General features: G+C 65.8%; 2 protein-coding genes across 2 annotated transcripts; one reads left to right on the forward strand and one right to left on the reverse strand.

Moving 5' to 3' along the window:
* Positions 1-516: 516 nt before the first annotated feature.
* On the forward strand, positions 517-3,695 carry HAPLN4 (hyaluronan and proteoglycan link protein 4). The gene is made up of 5 exons (XM_010563306.1): positions 517-657; positions 741-858; positions 1,201-1,563; positions 2,316-2,618; positions 3,358-3,695. Exons 1-5 carry the CDS (start codon positions 517-519, stop codon positions 3,693-3,695), a joined length of 1,263 nt encoding a protein of 420 aa, XP_010561608.1.
* A 2,551-nt stretch (positions 3,696-6,246) lies between these two features.
* Positions 6,247-14,897, reverse strand: NCAN (neurocan). The gene is made up of 14 exons (XM_010563308.1): positions 14,825-14,897; positions 13,324-13,725; positions 12,329-12,503; positions 12,114-12,241; positions 11,491-11,797; positions 10,279-11,150; positions 9,005-10,192; positions 8,325-8,441; positions 7,973-8,086; positions 7,601-7,759; positions 7,412-7,494; positions 7,176-7,320; positions 6,511-6,693; positions 6,247-6,395 (listed from the first exon to the last, which is right to left on the reverse strand). The coding sequence occupies exons 1-14, from the start codon at positions 14,895-14,897 to the stop codon at positions 6,247-6,249; spliced, it is 4,095 nt and encodes a 1,364-aa protein (XP_010561610.1).
* Positions 14,898-20,375: the final 5,478 nt, after the last annotated feature.

Raw genomic sequence — 20,375 nt, forward strand, 5'->3', positions numbered from 1 at the left:
CTCCCCCTGCCCCACGGCCAAGCCCTGGTTCCCCTTCCCCAGCCCCACGGGGGGGCTGATTCCCATGGGGGGGACACACACAAACACCCAGGCTGCCTGGGCTGGGATCTGGGGCATATCCGAGAACACAGGGTTCAGGGGGGGAATCGCAGCCCCCCGGGGGGCAGCGGGGGCTCCGACACACTTTTTTTCCCCGGGGAAGTGGGGGGACATGGAGCAGGGCAGGGAATCAGGGGGCTCCAGGGGGGCTCCGGCAGCCACAGCCCACTTCCACGCCATCAGTTCAGTTTCCAGATGTGGCAGCGCTGACATAAATAACTCACGAGATCCGGCCCGGCGCGTCTGCCATGAAATATTCATCCCGGCTGTAACTGAGCGGGTGAACCGGAGTTCAGAGCCGGCACAGGCCGGGGGGCACCGGGGGTCCCCACGGGCCGGGGATGCTCCGTGCGGGGGGGGGAAGAAAATGGGTGACCCAGCGCTGGTGGTCACCCCCAACTCTGCTTGAGGTGGGAGATGGGGTGGGGGGCTTCCCCACAAGGGGTGGCGGTGGGTGACAGTGTCTCCTTCCCCGGCTGGCACGACCCCCGTGGGGTGCGGGTTGGGGATCGGCAGCGATGCCGGGGGGGGCTGCCAAAGCCGGCGATCGGGCAGAGTGTGGGTTTGCTCAGAGACCTCCCGTCTGCCGCTCTCCTCCCTGGGGGGCTGGTGGGTGCTAAGGGGCTCTGTTCTCCCCCCAGATGCGTCCCCGAGGCCCCTGGGCCGCCGGCCCAGCAGCTCTGCTGCTCCTCGCCGGCGTCCTCACCTCCGACGCGCTGCTCAGCACCCGGGGACGGAAGAAGGTGGTCCATGTCATGGGTGAGTGGGGACGGGGGTCCGCAGCGGGGAGCTGGGCTGGAACCCCCTGGAATGGGACGGGGGGAGCGCTGTTGGGTTTAATATCCATTAAAGCGTGATCAGGGTCTCTGAGGCATCCATTGCGTGTCCCCTGCCCTGGCCAGGAGCTGCCCAACCCACCTCAGGGTTTGCAAAGCCCCCAAAAGATGGAAATTCACCCCAAAGGCTGTCGCCCCACCTGCCCCATGGCCCCAGCCTGCCTTGTCCCCACCGTGGGTCCTTCCCCTGTGCTGGCACTACCTGGGATGGAGACAAGGGCAGGTTTGGGGACAGGGACTCCCCTGAGCTCGGTGTCCCTTACAGAGGGTGACAGCGGGGCTGTGGTCGTGCAAACGGCCCCGGGGAAGGTGGTGACGCACCGGGGCGGCACCATCATCCTGCCCTGCCGGTACCACTACGACATGTCTGCCCACGACCCGGCCGAGATCCGCCTCAAGTGGACCAAGGTGACAGAGCCGATGGCCTTCGTGGACGTCTTCGTGGCGTTGGGGAAGGCGCGGCGGGCGTTCGGTAGCTACCGCGGCCGCACGGCTCTGCAGGAGGACGGCTTCGGCGATGCCTCGCTCATCATCCGTAACGTCACCCTGCAAGACTACGGCCGCTACGAGTGTGAGGTCACCAATGAGCTCGAGGATGACACCGGCATGGTCAAGCTGGACCTCGAAGGTAGCGGCACGGCTATGCCGGGGAGGATGCACAGGGACGGGGAGGACCCCGGGTGTTGCCGTGTCCTGTGTGGGATGGCCAGGACACGGTTCCCGGTGCCGCATCCCTAAGCTGGGCTTGGTCCTGCTTTACGGCCGGTTGTTTTTCCTGGCGTGTGCTGTGGTTTATTGCCTCTGTTATTGGCTTTTATTGTTGCTCCAGGTTTACAGGCTGGCAGCTAATAAACGCTGGAGATAGATAGTGGCACGGCCTCGTAAAGCACTGGGGGGGATCGGGCCGTGGCAGCAGTGCTGGTACCGTACGCGGCTCTGAGCCCGCCGGGACGGGCTGCTGTGGCTGAGGATGCCAGGAAAGGGGGAAAACACTTTCCTGGGGGCTCAGGAGGCACAGCAGCGCTGCTCCGCCTGGTACGGGCTCGCTCTGAGGATGCCAGGGCTTTGCTGGACCCTGCGCGGGCACCACCGATGTCCCCAGGTCCCAGAGCAGCAGCTCCTGGAGCCCAGGGGTGCCGTGGGGGTCCCTGCGGTCACAGGGTGGGGGGGCCTTTGGGGTTACTGAGCAAAGCCTGGAGCATCCAAAGTCCCCGAGCAGAGACGATGGCAGCTTGTCTTCGCTGGACTTTGCCCATCGCAGCCCCTGTTCTCTGCCGGCTCCCGGTGCCTTGCGCCAGTGACCCCGTTCGTTGGGTGCAGCTGCAAAATAAGGTGGGGGAGACCCCCCCCACACCCCAGCCTTCCTCTCCATCCCCCCAGGTGTGATCTTCCCCTACCACCCGCGCCTGGGTCGCTACACCCTGAACTTCCACGAGGCGCAGCAGGCGTGCCTGGAGCAGGATGGCATCCTGGCCTCGCACGACCAGCTGCACCAGGCCTGGCTGGAGGGTATGGACTGGTGCAACGCCGGCTGGCTGGAGGACGGCTCGGTGCAGTATCCCATCTCTCGGCCGCGGGAGGAGTGCGGCCGCAAGGACACGCCGGTGGGGGTACGCAACTATGGCTATCGGCACAAGGAGAGCGAGCACTACGACGCCTTCTGCTTCACCTCCAATCTCAACGGTAATGGCGGCAGGGAGGGGAAACTGAGGCACAGAGCACCCAGCTCCCCGTTTTGGCTGGGCGGGGTGGGGGGGGGTTGCCATGACGGTCCGGGAAGGTGCTCAGCCCTGACTGACAGAAGGATGCGGCTGCATGTGCCCACCCTGGGCTCCCCAGCACATCAAGATGGGGTTTGGTGCTGGGGACCCCCAGCAAGGACCAGGATCTGGTCCCATCACCTTTGGGGCTGGGACACCTGGTTTTAGCAAAACCCATCTTCCCCGGGCAGGAGCAGGGGACGGAGGTAATTGCAGCAGCAAACGGGCTGGGTGATGGATGAGGCCGGGGCCACGCAAGACAGATGGGAGCAGGGAGGGCTCCCGGGCTGTGTAAATTCCTCCTGGCTGGCAGGCCCGTGCGGGGGGGCTCTGCCGATGTTTATTTAATGGTGGCAGGCAGGATAAATAGCGGGTGTAATCGCCACGAGGAACCATCACCAACCGCCGCCGTGCAGCCCCCATAAATCTGCCCGCACCGCCGCGGTGGCTCCACAGAGCCCACCCGGCCAGTCGTCTCCTCCAGCCCCCCCCCAAAATGTGTTGGGGGGGTGGGGGGACGTCCACAAGGCTTGCACCGCTCAGCTCCATCCCTGCCCGCATCCCACCCCGCCGGGTGCCGGTGCCGTGCCGGGTGCAGGATGCTGCAGCTGGGTCCCCGTCCCCAACAGCCCCTACTTTGCCCCCCCTCTCCCACCAACCAGGCAAAGTCTACTTCTTGAAGACGTACCGCAAGCTGAGCTACGCCGAGGCGGTGCAGGCCTGCAAGAACAACGGGGCAGCCGTGGCCAAAGTGGGCCAGCTCTACGCCGCTTGGAAGATCCAGCTGCTGGACCGCTGCGAAGCCGGCTGGCTGGAGGACGGCAGCATCCGCTACCCCATCGTCAATCCCCGGGCACGCTGCGGGGGCCGGGAGCCCGGAGTGCGCAACCTGGGTTTCCCGGACAAGAAGTACAAGCTTTTTGGGGTTTATTGTTTTAAAAAAGCTGGTGAGGCTGCCCCGGAGAAGGTGCTGGGTGGGGGGCACCCTAATCGTGTGTGAGGCTCACTTTCACCGGGAGTACCCCAAGACTTGGCCGGGGAACCCCCCCCCCGCCACGTGCTGGGTTCCCCGGTGTCGCTGCTTTCTGGGATGCAGCAGTGTGGGGAGCTGCGGGCAGCCCCCGCGTTGGACTGGGAGAGGTGCCCGTGCGATGCCAGTGCGGGCTGCTGTGCCGCGGGCTGCGGACAAAGCCCGGTGACGCTTGGGGAAACTGAGGCAGCGGGAGGGGAATGACTTCAGTAGCCCAGCCAGGAGCCTGCGCTTGGAGCCAGGGCTGGCTCCCCAGCTCGTTGCAGTTCTTGCTTGTCAATCAGCATATTGCATGTGCTAAAGGCCCATCCAGAGCAAAGCAGGCTTGAGCCCCCGCTGTCCTCATCCTCACGCCCAGGATCCCCGGCTCCACGCTGTCCCTGGGGCCACGCAGCACTGAATCCACAGGGAGATGCCGCAGGCAACCAGCATCGTGGGACCAGCACGTCTCTGCAGTGGGGGCTGACCTGCGATGGGCTCCCTTCCCCTGTCCCCCAAATCCCACCTTGGTCCTGGGCAAGGACTGGGGGAACTGGGCTTGGCTTCATGCAACATGGGCAGCTGGAGGGGGGGCACCTGCAGCCCCTCCAGCACCCATATGAACCCGCTCGCCACCGGCCACCCCACAGGGCCGGGGCTGGTACCCGGCGAGCCCGGGGCTGGGGCAGCTCCTTTGCGCTTGGCTTTGTGCAGAAGCGGCCGATGGCGGGAGCGGGGAGGTGCTGGGTGGGCACCATCCCCTGCGCCCACCCGGCTGAGCACCGTCCCGAGGCTTTTTGCAGGCCTGGCGCTCGCGAGCTGGACGTAGATGAAATAAAAGCTTTGGCCGCTTTTCAGAGCTGAGCCAGGCTCTTGCGTGTCCTTCTTTGGTGCCACCCTCGAGGGGCATCTTGGGTGCAAAAGGGACTCCGGGCTGCCCTGCGCCGTGGGGCTGCTCACCCCGACAGCCCTTATATTCGCTCCCCAGTCAGACCCCCCGGCCCCACTGCACCCTCCCTCGCAGCCAGAGCTGGGCAAGTTCGGATCATCCCAGCTGGAGCATCCCAACAGCATCCCTCTCGGATTTATCGGGACCAGATCCAAGGGAGCAGCATGAGCAGAGTCACCTTGGGGCATCACAGCGCTGGCAGCAACTGCGGGGACAACCAGGCACCGGTGGGGACCCCGGGGTCCCCCATACTAGAGGGGGCTCGGGGCTTTCTCCATGCCCGGTGCAGCTGAGCACAGACCATCCATCCACTTTACCGACTGCCAGCATTGATGAAAATAAATAGCTGCTAGGATGTGACACCCCCAGCCACCGTGACCACCCCCCCGGGAGGGGAGAGTGGGGAGACCATGCGTGCCGGGGGCCACTGGAGCCCCAGGTGGTGGCCATCACACACCGATAGATGGGCAGCCGGGGTGGGGGCCGCAGACCCTGTACCCACGGTTAACGCAGGCAGCACCCTGATAAATTCATCAGCATCTCTGCGTCTTATCTAGGCCGGCAGGGAAAGCCGCGGCCACGCTGCTCCCCACGGGCGATGCACGCGGCAGACACCGCCGGCGTGATTCATGAGCACTCGGCTCGCGCCACGAGCAGGCGGTGGGGTTGGCACAACGAGCCCTGGGAGAAGGATTAGGTTTGCTTAAAATTAATTTAGTGGCAGCGAAAGGAGGCAGATGGAAAGCGCCGGTGAGGCAGTTCCCGGCCAAGGCAAGGCAAGGGCTGCGAGGGGACTGTCCCTGGGGTCCCCGCTCCCCCGCCTGCCCCCAGGAAAGCACAGGGTCAGGGCCGCTCAACTGTTAAAAAAATTTATTAAAATGTCCAGCAGTACAGAAAGGCAGAGTCAGAAATGGCACAGGGAGGGGACAGGGAGGGGGGCTCGGGACACGGCAGTCACGTCGCAAACAGCAGAGATCGGAAAGCGCCGTACACACACACACACACACACGCCAACTCCAACGGGGACCCGACGACAAACGGAAAGGGGAAAAAAAATAAACCAACCCCAAACCAGGCGGCAGAGCAGGACACCGGCCCCAGTAGCATCATCCCCCTCCCCGTGTCGGGCAGGGTCCCCGTGCCGGCCGTAGGGATGCCCCACGGGCAAGACCGGGGTGCCGGGGTGGGAAGATGGAGGTGTGGGGGGCTGCTAAAAAACCAGAGCCACCCTGGGCCAGTGAGACACGATGGCCAAGGTGGGAGATGGGGGGGGGGCTGGCAGATTAACCCCCCTCTTTGGGGAGGGGGCCAGAGCCCAGCCGGGGAACAGCCCCCCGCGCAGGGATTGGGGGGCGGGGGTCCCCGTGTGGGGCTGGGGGCTCGACCCCGGGTTGGGGGGGCTGAGCGTGGGGCATGCAAGGAGGGCTGGGGACGCACACGCAGCCGCCCCCTCCGGATCCTATTCCCTAGGGGGCCGGGCATCCTAGGAGCTAAAGCCAAGGGGGGTTATAAAAGAGGGGGGGGGAATGGGAGGGGGGCGGGAAACGTCACCACATCCCGTCGGGGACCCTTGTGCTTCCTCGTCCCCCGGCTCTAGAAGTAGTGACCCTCCTCCATCCAGTCCAGCCGGAGGTGCTTGCGGTGTTTTCGCCGCTCCTTGCGGGGTTTGTGGTGGTGGTGCTGGTGGTGGGGGTGGCTGTGCCGGTGGTGGTGGTGACGCCGCGCTCGGTGCGACCGCCTGGCTAACGGGGGCAAGGGAGGGGACCCAGGGGGGTCAGGAACCACGGCCCCAGGAGGGAGCCGGTGCCTTGACACTCCCCCCCGCCCCTTCCCCGGGACCCCCCCATCCCCACTAACGTTTTGTGCAGAGGATTTTGGGCCGGTCCCACTTGCCGGTGCTGTGGCACTTGATGGTGGGCACGTGGCGCTGGGTGAAGCCCTCCTCGCACTGGTAGCGCACGCTGGAGTGGATGCTGTACTTCTCCTTCTTCTTCCCCACGGTGAAGGCATTCGCCACCTCCGGCGGGGGCCCGCACAGCACTGGGGGGGGTGACAGACCCCCGTCACCCCTCCAGCACTGGGAGGGGACGAGGGGACGTTCTGCCGATGCCACCGGTTCTCTCCACGAGCCGGAGCGGTGGTGGATGGCTTTAGGAGGGGCTCCATCAGGTTGGCAATGAGGTGTTCCCCAGGATTTACTTTGTTAATTAATGGCCTTATCGGGGCGAGCGCGTCGTTAACATGCGGCCGGTGGGAGAGGGCGGCATGCTCCTCCGGCTCGCAACGAGCGGCTGGAGGTTAATATAACTTTCAAGATAAGGAATGAGAACTTAATAGTTTTAATGGTGGCAAATTAAACAAATTAAAGTGGAGAGGGAAGAATTGACTGTGGGGAAAAAAAAGGAAAAATGGAGATTAAGGGGAACTGCTTGAGTTTTCCTGGACGAGGAGCTGGGATAGGTTTCCTGAGGATGAGGAGGTGCCTGGGGGCTGCGGGATGGGGATGCCGGGGCAGGCGGTACCTGTGCCTTTCTTGCAGATGTAGGGCAGGTTGTAGTTGCAGGGCACGTCGTTCCACTTGCCGATCTCGTGGGACACCAGCACCACGCAGTCCTCGCCGCCCGCAAAGAAGTTGTCGGGTTGGTTCTCCCGCCAGTTCTCATATTGCTGGTGGGACAGGAGAGAGGGTGAGAGCCCCTGTGCCCCCCCCATGCCCTGCACCCTGAGCCCCCCCGCCTTGCACCTCCAAGGGTCTCACCAAGCCGGTGTTGTCGGTCCACTGGAAATCCTGCTCCACGATCCTGTCATTGAGCCCGATCCAGGTGTTCTCGTGCCCGAAGCCTACGGAGAGAGGCACCCATGGCTCGCACGGTGAAGGCGAAGAGCACCCGGGGGTGCTGATGCTTGGAGAGCTGCGGGATGGGGTGTTCTCCCCCCGACCCCGCACCGTTGATGAAGCCGAGCTCCTCCTGCGAGTGGATGCTGGTGAGGTGGCCGGCACGGCGACGGCAATCCCGCTCCGCATCCTCCCAGGAGCGCCGGCGGGCAAAGTACCGGTAGCAGTGACCCTGGAACTTGTGCCAGTTGTGGTCGCAGCCCTCCGTGTCTGCGGGGAGATGGGCACGGTGAGGGGAACCGGTCCCCCAGGACCCCGGGAAGGGATGCAGGGAACAAGCTCCCCATCATGGAGGGGGCAGGACTTTTCCGTCCCCTTCCCAGCTCCCCATGCCTGCTCCCAAAGGGCCAGGGGCTGGGCAGTGTCCCCGTGGGGGTTTCGCCCACCCCATGGCAACACACCCGGGGCACACCGGGTCCCCACCTTTCTCGCAGCGGCTGCCACCGTAGCTGGGCAGGCAGAGGCAGACGAAGGAGTTGACTTCGTCGATGCAAGTGCCACCGTTCTGGCAGGGGCTGGACAGGCAGTCATCGATGTCTGCAGAAAACGCCAGGAGCTGTGGGTATACGGAGACACCCCGCCACCGCCCGCCCAGCCCACCGTCCCCTCTGCCACCGCCAGTGCCGGTGGTGACCGAGCACGGGGGAATCGAGCAGGATTTAAGAGCCGCAGCCCCATTCCCCTCCCCGCTTCCAAGCGTGGTCGCTGCTCCGTGCCGTGCTGGGATGCGGGACCAGATCCTGCCCCGGCACGGCGAGATGCTCTGGTCACTCACCGATCTCACAGTTCTCCCCGGTGAAGCCCGGGGCGCAGCTGCAGCCGCAGACGGTGCCGTTGGCACGGCAGGTCCCGCCGTGCAGGCAGGGGTTGTTCTGGCAGGGGTCGGCCGGTGCTGTGGGGTGGGAGCGGGTGCCCTGAGCCGGGGTGGGGAGGGACACCGCGGCACCCACCCGCTTCCCACCGGGACCCAAGGTCTGGTCCTGCCCCGGCGCTGCCGGCTGCTGCACATTAACTGCGGTGCCTTTTCCACCTGGCCGTGGCTCTACTCTTTAAATATATTTGTTGCCTTTGTTTGAACCGTGGCCGGGCGGCGTGTGCCGCATGTCCCCCACCAGCAGCCGCCTCTCCAGCTATTATTATTAGCAACTGCAAATATTAAATATTTAAGAGGACACTTTCGCAGCTCACATTAATAGCTGGGCTCACTTTGAAAAACCCAGGATCTGCCCCCAGCCCATCACGGCTACCAGAAACTCCCCGGTGAGTAAATTCGTTTGGGTAAAAGGAGAGACCCACCCCAAACCTCCACCTTAAAACTGACCCAGCGGGTCAGCAACACAATGTACCAGCCTGGGGGGGGGTCAACCTTGAGGTCCTCCTGCCACCCAGCCCATTTCCCCCGTCCCCATCAGCTCCAGATGCCCGCAGCACCCCGACCCGCAGCACCGCGCTCACCGTGCCGGCTGGCGTTGCCGGCGCCTGCCCAGGCCAGCAGCTCCCGTTCCTCCAGCCCCGGCTCTTCGCCACTCCCGCTGTCGGCATCCAGCAGCGGGGACCCCCTTGGTCCCCCCAGCTCTGCCGCCGCCGTGGAAGGCTCAAAGAGCGGCCCTGTGCTTGGGGACTCAGACCCCTCCGGCATCCATGGGTGGGGGGCAGTGGGTGATGGCCGGGGGTTGTGGGTGGCCGAGCCAGGGGGCCCAGGGGGCTCTTCCCTCTTCACCTCCCCGGAGGCATCCTCCTCCGCGGGGGCTGTCGGTGCATCCTCATGGCTGGGACCACCTGGGGGGCCGAGGCTGGTGGGAGGCTGCTGAGGGGTAGAGGGGGGCAGGAGGAGATGCTCCTCTCCCCCCAGCTCCGGTGCAGCGTGGCTGGTGGGCCGTGGGGCGAAGCCCGCGGACCCTTCTTCAGCCGCCGGCTCCAGCACCTCCGCCTCCGCCGGCTGCTCGGTGCCAGCCCTGGGGGTCACCTCACCGGCCGCAGCGGGAGGCAAAGGCGAGGGGACGTCCCACGTTGGGGGGGACGCGGCTGCTTCGCCGCTTGACTCAGCTGAGCCCTTCCCAGCATCTCCGGACCCGGCTGGCGGCTCACGGCTGGGCTCGGCTGGACCAGGGGGAGCCGTGGGGCTCAGCCCCCCGTGGGGCCATGGAGCAGCCACCTCGGTGGGGTGCTCCACGGAGGGGCCAGACGGGTGGAAGAAGGTCACCGCTTTCCTCTGCCTCTCCAGCGAGCCATCGCCTGGAGCCCCGCTGCTGTCACCGGTGTCACCGCGGAGCTGCGGGACCGTCTCGGGGCCCTCGGCCACCAGCGGGGCCGGCGGCAGCAGGGGCCGTGGTGGGACGGAGCCGCCGTCCTCCTGGGAGAGGGCGTCCCCGGAGAAGTCCTCGGTGGCATCTGCGGGTGGCTGGGGGGAGTCCCCACGGGCGCTGGGGACGTGGGGCTGAGCCCCGACCGCGGTGATGTCCCAGGGGCTGAGAGCGTCGTGGGGAACCGCGGAGACAGGCAGGGATGGGGACGGTGGAGGGGGTGTCCGTGTGGGCTCCCCAGGATTGCGGGGGGCCATGCGGGGGCTCCACCGTGGTGAATCCCTCCAGGCGGGCGCCTGTGGCGAGGGGGACACCGGGGCGGTGGCCGGTGCCATCAGCTCTGCAAGAGACGGCACAGCCGTGGGGTTCCTGAGCCGGCACAGCCCCCGCCAGAACCCCCCCAAGCTGCTTTTGAGCATCACTTACCGGGGCCGATCTCCTCTTCCACTGCGTTGGAGGTTGAGTAGGTGCCCTCCCGCCGGAGGCTCTCGGTGCCGGCACGGGGGATGCTCCACGTCTCCACCGCGTTGGCTGCAGCCCCCTTCACCTCCAGGGCCAGGACGGGGGACTGGGTGACCGTCCCCACCGGGTCCACAGCCATCGTGGTGTTCCCAGCCACCGTGGGGTCCCCAGCCACCGTGGTGCCCCCAGCCACCGTGGTGCCCCCAGCCACCGCTGTGGGGTCCCAGTTTTGCCGCTGCAGCTGGAAGTAGCGCCCGTTCAGCCCGGCATAGCCGCTCTGCCTCGGGGCGTGGGAGCTGGCCGGTGGGGTGCTGGGGGTCTCTGCTGCTGTGCCAGGGACCGTCCCCAGCCCGGGTGGCGTTGGCGGTGAACCAGTGACTTGCTCCCGGGCTGGGCTTTGGGACTGCGGCAGGAGGGCAGCCGGGGGCTCCTCAGAGTCGGGGTCTTCTTGCACCAGCGGTGCCGAGCTGGTGCTGGCCGGATCCTGCCAGGAGCTCACCGGCGCCTGGTCCACCACGTTGAGAGCTTCGTCTTCATGGGGCCACGCCGGCGAGGAGGCCGTGGTGGGAAATGGGGACGTACCATCGCCCAGCCCTGGACCGCGAGCCACCGGTGCCCCGGGGAGGTCACCGCGCCGTACCGCCGGGCTGCCGCTCGCCAGCCGCAACTGCTCGTCCTCGCCCAACCCCGCGGGCCCCGGCTGCGGCAGGAGGCCATAGCGGTCACGGGGGACGTCCCGGGAGTCCCCCGACGTGCCCAGGTCCTCGCTGCGCTCCACCAGGACGTTGTCGTCGCCCAGTGACTCGGGCGCAGACGGCACCGGCTCCTCTGGCTTCCTCTGCCCCGCGGCCGTGCGTGCTGCGGTGAGACCGCGAGCATCAGCCCTGCACGGCGGTGGGACCGAGGGGCACGACGGGCATCGGGGCACCAGCGGGGACCCGCGTCCCCCCTCGGGGCTCGGTACCAGGCACCGCATCCCCCAGCCTCGCACCATGCCAGGGTGATGCATGGAGCTGGGCTCCCTCCCAGCGCAGCTCTCCTCATTTATCTCATTAATTCCCCAATTAAATATTCATCCGCAGCAATTTTCCCGGCTATGCCCACCGATTCCCAAGGGAAGAAGGGGCAGGACTGGTGGGGGGCCTGGCCGGGGGAACGCGGTGCCGGCATCGCGGCCGGTCCCCCTTACCTTTATAGCAGTAGGTGTCGAATTTGGAGGTGGCAGGGGGGAAGCCGGTGCGGTTGGGGAACTGGTAGAGGGTCCTGACGCCCGAGGCCTCGCCGCCACATTTCCTGCGTGGAAGCCTGATGGGGTAGCGGACGCTGCCGTCGGCCAGCCAGCCTGGGTCGCACTGGTCCAGGCCCTCACGCCACGCCAGGTAGAGCTGTCCCGTGGTGGCTAGCGAAGCCCCCCGGCTCCGGCAGTGCCTCTGGGCCCCCTGCCAGGTGAACCGCCCTGGCACCGTGGCATAAAACACCGTCCCTGTAAGAGAGCAGAGCCCATTAGGGATGTGGGGACGGAAAGCCGTGACGATCCTGATGGCCTGGAGCCGAGCGGTGGTTTTTGGAAATCTCCATCACTCCAGCACGACAGCCACGCCGTGCCGCTTGGCACTAGCGCAGAGGGTGGCACCGAGCAATGGCACGGCACCGGCACCCATCCCCGCAGCCAAACCGCGGCAGGCGAGAGATGCAGGGAGATGCCCACGCTCCCAACCACAGCCGTTGCTCCGCAAGGATGTCCCCGGGCACCCGCCTGCCCAGCCCGGTGCGCACCCGGCCGCTGCGGCACCACTTGCCTCGCAGCTCCCGGGCGTAGCAGTAGACGTCGTATTCTTCGACGGGCTCCCTCCGGCCGTAGCTGCGGACGCCGGGGAGGCTGTTGCGGTCTCCGTAGCAGCCGGGTCGGGAGAGCGTGATGGGGTACCTGCCGGAGAGGGGCACGGCAGACGCTCAGTTCCACGACCACCCGCAGTGGGGGATGCCCGGCCAGCAGCCTGTGCCGCACACTTACCGCACGGTCTGATCGGCCAGCCAGCCCGCGTCGCAGTTGTCGTAGCCATCCTCGAAAGCGGCTTGGAGGTGCTGGGGCGAGGCGATGACGGCCGAGTTGTCCAGGCAGGCGCGGCGGGCAGCGGCGAAGGTCAGGGCGTAGCGCTCGCCCGCGGGGCGGTAGTGGAAGACGACGCCTGGAAGGGCAGCGGGCGGCAGAGCTGGCACGGGGTGCACGGCTCACACGGCTTGTACAGGGTGCAGGGCTTGCATGGGGTGCATGGCTTGTACAGGGTGCAGGGCTTGCATGGGGTGCATGGCTCACAAAATTTGTACGGGGTGCACAGGGTACATGGGGTGCGCGGCTTGCACAGGGTGCGTGAAGTACATGGGGTGCATGGCTTGCACAGGGTCCACGGCTTGCACAGCTTGTGTAGGGCACATGCGGTGCATGGCTCACACGGCTTGTACAGGGTGCATGGCTCGCATGGGGTGCAGGGCTTGCACGGGGCGCATGGCTTGCACGGGGTACACGTGGCGCACAGCTTGCATGGGGTGCACGGCTTGCACAGCTTGTGTAGGGCACATGCGGTGCATGGCTCACACGGCTTGTACAGGGTGCATGGCTCGCATGGGGTGCAGGGCTTGCACGGGGCGCATGGCTTGCACGGGGTACACGTGGCGCACAGCTTGCATGGGGTGCACGGCTTGCACAGCTTGTGTAGGGCACATGCGGTGCATGGCTCACACGGCTTGTACAGGGTGCATGGCTCGCATGGGGTGCAGGGCTTGCACGGGGCGCATGGCTTGCACGGGGTACACGTGGCGCACAGCTTGTATAGAGCACACGGGGTGCAAGGCTCCCACGGGGTGCACGGGGCACACGGCTTGCACAGGGTTCACAGCTTGCACGGGGCGCATAACCCACACGGGCACCCACGCCAACCCGCCGCGGTACCCGTGACACCCCCGCGGCTCTCCCGGCAACGCCGCTCCATGGCGCGGTGCCCGGCTCACCCGTCACCTCCAGGGGCAGCAGGTCCTGCTCATCATCGATGCCAGCCACCACCTCGCAGCGGTACAGCCCCGCGTCGCTGGCACGGGCGGCGCGCAGCAGCAGCGTGGCGTTGTAGCGGTCGCGGGGGTAGCCGGGCAGGGACGCTCGGCCCTCGTAGGTTTTCACCACCTTCACCGCGTTGTCCTTGGCCACCAGGATGGGGACGTCCTCCCTCTGGCCGGTGGCCGAGCGCACCTTGCTCCATTTGACGCGGGGAGGGTCGGGGGGCTCGTTGGGCCCCAGCGAGGCGGAGGGTTGGAGCAAGAAGAGGCAGGGCAGGGCCACGGGCTCCCCCAGCCCCACGCGCACAGCCTGGTGCTGCACCCTGTTGATGTGGATCACCTTCCCATCGTCCTGGGAGCCTGCGGGGAGAGGCACCCAGATACCACGGGAATGGGCGGTGAGAGCTCCTGCAGGGCTTTTGTTCGTAGGGGGAAGAGCTGGGGGCGTTGCAGGGTGTTGGGGGCTCTGTACCGGGTGCTCCTGAGCCCCCCCGAGGAAGAGTATGAAGCAGGATTATGTGCAGCCTCCCCGTCTAGTGGCTGGAGACTGGCTTTGCCAGTTAAATCTGCCCCTCCAGGGCTGAACCCCCGACTCAGCCGAGTGCCTGTCATCCCCCGCCCCAGGATGCTGCCAGGCTGTAGCCGCTGCTCTGCACCCGTGGGTGCCACACTGCTCCCGTGGGGATATCAGTCCTCCCCGTCCCTGCCCGCAGAGATGGACCCCTCGCCAACGACTCGGCACCATCCAACCCCTGTGGCACCAGCGGGAAAGCCCATCCCCACACTGGGATAAAGCATGGCAGCAATCGTGACCTCCTCCTCCTCCTCCTCCTCCCGCACTAATCCTGCCCCAGCCTATGCAGGCTCCCAGCTCCGTCGCTGCAAATCCCACAAGTCTCGGAAACCCCCGTGGCCCGGCTTTCCCTGCCCGCAGCGGGGTTGGGGGGATGCTCCCGCAGAGCTCAGCTGGCCGCTAATCCCCGCCTGGCACCTTGTCCCCCCCCCAGCTCCCCACCCTCCATCGCACCCCAAGCCCTTCGCTTGCCAGGAGATGCACGGGGAGGGTACCGGGGTGGGGGGATCCCAAATCCCCCCTCATGCAGCAGGATGCTGCGATGCCCCCGCCATGAGGGACCGGGGCGGAGGGGGGACACGGTCAGAGACACAGCAAATCCCCGGGGGGCTCAGCTCTGTGGCGGGGAGGGGGCCGGGGGTGCTGCCAGCGGGATTAAGGATTTAAGGTCTCGCCTGTGGGGATCCCAGCGCGGGGGGGGGAGTCCACGGTCGCCTGAGGGGCTTCTCCCTCGCTAATCCCCCGCAGCTCAGGGCGGGGAGGTGTGGGGGGCCACAGCCCAAGCCCTCCCCTGGTTATTATTCACCTTCGCTATTTATTCTGGCTGATAGTGCATTATTTGCTGCTGTTTACCCTTATTGGCTAATTAGCCCTGGCAGCACTTACCCAGGACGGCGATGGGGAAGAGGGAGAGCCCAAGCAGGAACCAGCAGCCGGCATCCCCCATCACATGGACCATCCTTGACCTGCAACGAGAGCCGGAGGGTGGGCGGCCGCTGCTCGCCCACTCCCTGCTTGTTCAGCAGCGCCGTCGGGCCATAAATCACCGTGGGGCCGTGCTGACACCAGCCTCCCGAGAGCCACGGGGAGGGAGCAGGATTAGCCCCACTTAGCAAGACGCCATTAGCCTGGAGAGAGTTTGATTTCACTCCCGGCGTGAAGCCGGTGCGGGGTCGAGATGGAGGATGGGGTGCCATCCATCGACCCACCGAGCCGCCAGCTGCCCTGCCGGGGTCTCCCTCTGTGTCCCCTGCCACCAGTGCCACCCACCGTGACATCCCCGCAGCCACCCGGTGTACCGCTGGAGGTGGGACACGTATCTCCGTGGTGGGGGTAGCGGGCAAACCTGGGGGTCCCACACACCCCCAGCCCAGCAGCAGCAGAACCGGTGGCGCTGGAGCCAGCCCTCGCTCTGCTCTCAGCATTAACATGCAGTGGATGCCTCCGGCTGCCGGAGCCGGCGTGCGGCGCGTGGAGCACAAAGCCGGCACCACTGCTCACCGAAAAATCTCCCATCCATCTGTTTGACTGCAGCGCCGATTAGTATTTTCTAAATCATTTGGTCTCTGGGCTCGGAGGGAAGTCGGACAGATCGCCCACCCGGCACGGGCACAACCATCACCCGGCTCCCACCACAACCACAGTCCCGCTCAGGCTTTGTTTGGGATTTTAACCAGGCTCTGGCACCCCGTGCCACTGAACCAGCCAAGCAGAGACAGCAGAGATGCAACCAGCACCCCCAAATCCCAAACGGGGCCACGCTGGAGCCTGGCACCACGTGGCCACGAGCTTGAACCAGACCCAGGGCCCCCCATGTGCCGGCAGATCCAGCATGGGGTTTGCTGGTCCCTGATGCAGCGTGCAGGTCCCCCGGCTCCGACATCGACCCCTGTCCTGTCTCCTGGCCAGGACAGTGAGCTGGGGAGCTCTCAGCTTTTGGGGGGACCCCAGGACCGCCTAGTCCCTCTTCCAGCTGCCCAGAGCTGAGGCTTTGGCTCAGCCCACAGGTTCCCCCATCCCTGATGCTCCATTTTCCAGCCCTTGATTTCTCATTCTGTCCCTTCTGCTTTTATGGGACAAAAATAGAAAGAAAGAGCAAAATGGCGAGAAAAAAGGAGACCCCCCATGTTCAGTGCTGGAAAAGGGCCTTTTGGGGGGTACAAAACTGGGTTTTATCTTATTTCTTCTAAAGAAGAAAGCATTTGCAGCCCCTTCCCTCCCGCAGCAGCTCCGCGGGGCTTTTTGCCTCCAAATCCAGCTGCTGATAAAAGATGAGGAGGTGACCTGACCCTGGCTCCGGCTGCGGAGGGAAATTCCTGGGGTGCGGAGTGGGGAAGGGGCTGTGGCTCACTGTGCCTTCACCCAGCCACATCTCCTGGGAGCGAAAAAAACCCAGAGCAGCCCCGGGGCTGCCCCACGGCACCAACAGCACAACGGTGACTCCTTTCCCACTCGGAGATGCTCCAGGAAGGAAATCCCCCGGGCTCGTGGCCTCGGCAGCACCAAACTTTTCCCTGTCTTCCCACTACGGGAGGGAAAAATAAATTGCTTGGCATGGTTGGGGCTTGGCAGGTTCCAGCTCCTCCCCATTGAAATGCTAATTTTGACTTTCTGGGGTGTCAGGAGCTCTCCCAGCACAAACCATCAGTGCCAGGGCGTGGGATGGGGCGGCTCCTGCCCACCCTCCCAGCCCGTGTCCTTCGCCAAGCCACCACCCCAGGACCTGCTGGGCGAGGGGGGGGAGCTGGGTGCGGGTTGGGGGCAGTGGGTGTGGGATGGGGACATCCAAGACACTCAGCACTGGGGGAGAAGGGTGCTCGCACACGTCCCAGGGCTTTGAATCACTCATGGTCCCTTTTTGGTCTCTTCACCCATTTTCTTTTTAGCATCCCTCGACACTCCCCTGCCCTGCAGCTTCCAGGCGACTTTTCCCATCGAAGGGCAAACAAGACAATTTCCCACTTGGGACAACAGCTATCGGGTCTTACTCCCCAACACCTCTCCACAACATCCCCAAGACCTTCCCCTTCTCCATCCTCCTCCTCCCTAGCCCGTGGCCACCCCAGCTCCCAGCAGGGCAACCCCCATTCCCAGCCACAACCTTGGGCCACCAGCCCCAAAATACGGGGTGCCGGCCCCATGCCCTGCCCAGGGCCACGTCAGGGTGGTGGGATGGAGCAGGAGCCAAAGGGACCCAAGAGACCCCGAAGAGCTGCATTAACGTGGCAGCGTATAAATACTCCTCTAAGCTCTCGGCTGTTTACCCAGACCCGCTGTTCTGGAGATGGGTCCTCACTGAGCAAACGCCGGGCAGCGCCGCTGGGTAAACAGCCTGGGGTTTATTTAAATGTTAAACAGGAAAGTCGCTTTTTGGATTTGCAACCGCTACCCCAGTTGGCTGCGAAGCCGGGTGCACACCGTGCCGGGGATGGATGGATGGATGGATGGATGGATGGGACCGTGGTCCCTGACCCTGCCAGGGCACCCCAGGCTGGCAGCACCAGGGAGGAGCGGGTGCTGCCAGCGGTGAGAGGCCGGGGGCCACAGGGCTGTGCGGCTTCAGCTGCGTCCGTCGCCTTCCCTGACATCAGCATTTCTGCAGGTTTTGCTTTCGCAGCAGGGAAGGTGCCACGGTAGAAAGGGCCGGCCCAGCCGGCAGCGCCCGCTGCCTCCTCGGGGAACACGGACCACAGGCAGAGGGGTCCTGGGCTCCCCCCGCCCCGGGGACAGGACACGCAGCCCCCAGCCTGCTGCTCCCTTGGGACCACCCGGCTGGCACCCCTGCCCTCGAAGCACGCGGGGACCACGTTCCCGGTGGCACCGCGGCTCCGCTTCAAGCCATGGAGACAAGGGAAGGTCCCCACCATACTCCGCTCCCCCCAGCTCCTCACCGGACCCCCGGCTGCCACCTCCACCGAGCCCGGCCCTGCGCTGAGCCAGCAAAAAGTTTATCCCAAGGTCAGGACAAACAGCACGGCAGCCTCCGTCCCTGCCGGTGCCGGAGCCACCACACGCGGCGTCCCCGGCACGAGGACCCCCACGCCGCGCCGGGGGCTGCCGAAGCCGCAGCCAGGCAGCGTCCTCTCAGTCTCGGCATCTCGTTAATTATTGAGCCCGTCTCCCTCCCACCTCCTCTTGATCCACTAACCCACAATCCAGCTCCGGCAGCGCCGGCAAGGCAGCCCAGGGCTGGCACGGCCGAGTCCCGACCCCGCGGCACCACCGGCATCAACCGTGGCCGGATCCCGGCTCCTCACCGCAGGCACGGGAATGCCGCTGCCAGCACGGCTCAGCACCACCAGTCTCCGTGCCAAGGCAAGGGAAGCAGCATCAGCCCCATCCCGCCAGGACAGGATCCGGCCAGGGTCCCCATGGAAGGGGCCACGGGCTAAGCCACGCCGGGCATCACCACGCCGTCCCCAGCGGTGACAGCAAGGTGAGGAGGGTGGCACGGGGACCCAGCGCTGGCCATGCCACCGTGAGCCCGAGGGGCTGAATTTTGCAGGGTTGGGGGTCTCTCTCCGCAGTCAGGGCGATGCCACGGGCTCAGGGCACAGCGATGTCCCCGGTGCCATGCGGCGGAGCCCCCTCGGGGACAAGGAGCGTGTCCCTGTCCCCCAAGCAGCGCAGCCCCAGCCGGGGAAACGGCAGACGAGAGAAATTTAAAATAACGCCGGTGCAAAGCCGCCCCCCCCCCCAACCCGAGCGAACATTTTCACATCTGTCACTAGCTGTCACCTCATGAATAATTCATCTGCCTCATGAATATGCAAAGCCGGGGCTGGTGATTAGCTTCAGCTGAAACATAGCTTAATTCCTCACAGGCCATTGGGTGCCGGGACGACCCGGCCAGTTTTGGGGTCTCCTCTCGCCCCAACCTGCCCCCAGCCATGGGGTGAGACAGGGGCGGCTGCGGACCCCGGCGTCCCCACGGAGTGGAGGGGACATTTGGGACAGTGCGGGGGGACACGGGCTCGGGATGGGTGGGAGTGGAGTGGGGGCACTGCCCACCCACCCAGGCAGCCTAGATGTAGTGGGACATGGGTGCCCCCCATCCTGGGGACGCCCCAGCCCTAGGGGTGCCCCCAGCTGCCCCCCAGCCAGTGCTCAGACCCCATGACCTCTGCTGTCCCCACAGGTCACTCCGGTCCCCAGTGCCACCGGCACACACACGGCATTTCGGTGCCCACCCACCCGGCGTGTCCCCCCCTCCGCTGGCACCCCACGGGGCTGATCCTGCACCTCCCCCTCCCCCCCCCGCACCCAACCTCGCCAGAGCCCACAGCCCCCCATAGCACCCACCTCCCTCCCAGTGCCACGATGCCTCCGCCACCCCAATGGGAAGGGGGTGTCCACCGAGGGCCCCCCGGGGCTGCACGGCCGCGGCGGGAGCCCGGCGACGGGGCCGGCTCCGCGTCCCCTCCTCTCTGCCCACAACAAAGGAATTCTGCAAACCTCGCTGCCGTCACATCTCACAGGCAACGTGATGCTTCCCGCTCCCCCCCAGCCTGCGAGAATAAATTAGCACCTCAGAAAACTGTGATCCCGTCCAATATGGGCCCTTTGCTGGGTGCGATTTTTATTAGGCAGACAGTCTGCAGCCTTTATTTTAGAATTTGCTCTTCTTTTTATTTTTTTAAATTTTTTTTTTTTTTTTTTCCCCCCGCTTTCTGTCTCTCCCCGGGAAGCCAAAAGCACCACGGGAGCCCCAAAGCTGGCGCAGCGTCGTGGCAAGCCCCCCTGGCCCCATCTCTGCGGATGGCTCGGCCGTACACCAGCAGGCGACTCCGAAAGCAGCGCCGGTGCCCGGCACCGAAAGCGAGGAGGAGAACACCGGGTTGGTGGGCCTGGCACAGAGCCGGGTCTCTGGCACCATCCTCCCCACCGGCGCTGGGTTTGCCGAGCCCCCAGGGCCGGTGCACGGGAGCGAGGAGCCCCCAAGCAACCATCAACCCCTCGCCCGTACCCCGACCGGTGTCCGTCCATCCCGGCAGCCCTCCAGCCATTCAGCCCGGCCTCACCGTGCGGCATCCCCATGGTGGGGCACGCGGGCTGGGACTCGTCCTGCCCGTGGTACTGAGCCCCCACCATGCTGCCAGCCCTGCCCACTCCCTGGCAGCCGAGGGCACCCCAGGGATGCAAAACTTCCCGGCTCCCTCCCTGCCAGGGAGCCACCGGCAGCACCAACGGCGAACCGGGTGGCCAAAGCAGGGGAGGGGACCGAGGCGCTCCGGGCTCCGACACCGCAGGGGGATGACTCCCCAGTGGGCACCCATCCGCCAGCACCCGCTGCTCTCCTGCCATCCCTCACCGCTTCTCCCTGCCCACCGCCTCGCTGCCAGCTCCCCTGCGGGCTGGGCAGGGGGTCAGGGCACAACACCGTGCCACCTGCCCTGCCAGCGGCCCCCAGCCCTGCCTGTCCCACTGGCCCCAGTGC

Source organism: Haliaeetus leucocephalus, unplaced genomic scaffold (genome assembly GCF_000737465.1).
Source record: "Haliaeetus leucocephalus isolate CR32 unplaced genomic scaffold, Haliaeetus_leucocephalus-4.0 Scaffold164, whole genome shotgun sequence".
In the NCBI taxonomy this organism is placed as follows: Eukaryota; Metazoa; Chordata; class Aves; order Accipitriformes; family Accipitridae; genus Haliaeetus; species Haliaeetus leucocephalus.

Excerpts from the sequence above, each read along its gene's own strand:
- HAPLN4 (XM_010563306.1), top strand. The coding sequence starts at position 517 with ATGGGGTGGGGGGCTTCCCCACAAGGGGTGGCGGTGGGTGACAGTGTC. Across the intron at positions 1,564-2,315 it reads GGTCAAGCTGGACCTCGAAG|GTGTGATCTTCCCCTACCAC; the intron begins GTAGCGGCACGG and ends CCATCCCCCCAG. Across the intron at positions 2,619-3,357 it reads CTTCACCTCCAATCTCAACG|GCAAAGTCTACTTCTTGAAG; the intron begins GTAATGGCGGCA and ends CCCACCAACCAG.
- NCAN (XM_010563308.1), bottom strand. The coding sequence starts at position 14,897 with ATGGTCCATGTGATGGGGGATGCCGGCTGCTGGTTCCTGCTTGGGCTC. Across the intron at positions 8,087-8,324 it reads CGGGGAGAACTGTGAGATCG|ACATCGATGACTGCCTGTCC; the intron begins GTGAGTGACCAG and ends CGTTTTCTGCAG. Across the intron at positions 6,694-7,175 it reads CATCTGCAAGAAAGGCACAG|TGCTGTGCGGGCCCCCGCCG; the intron begins GTACCGCCTGCC and ends CACCCCCCCCAG.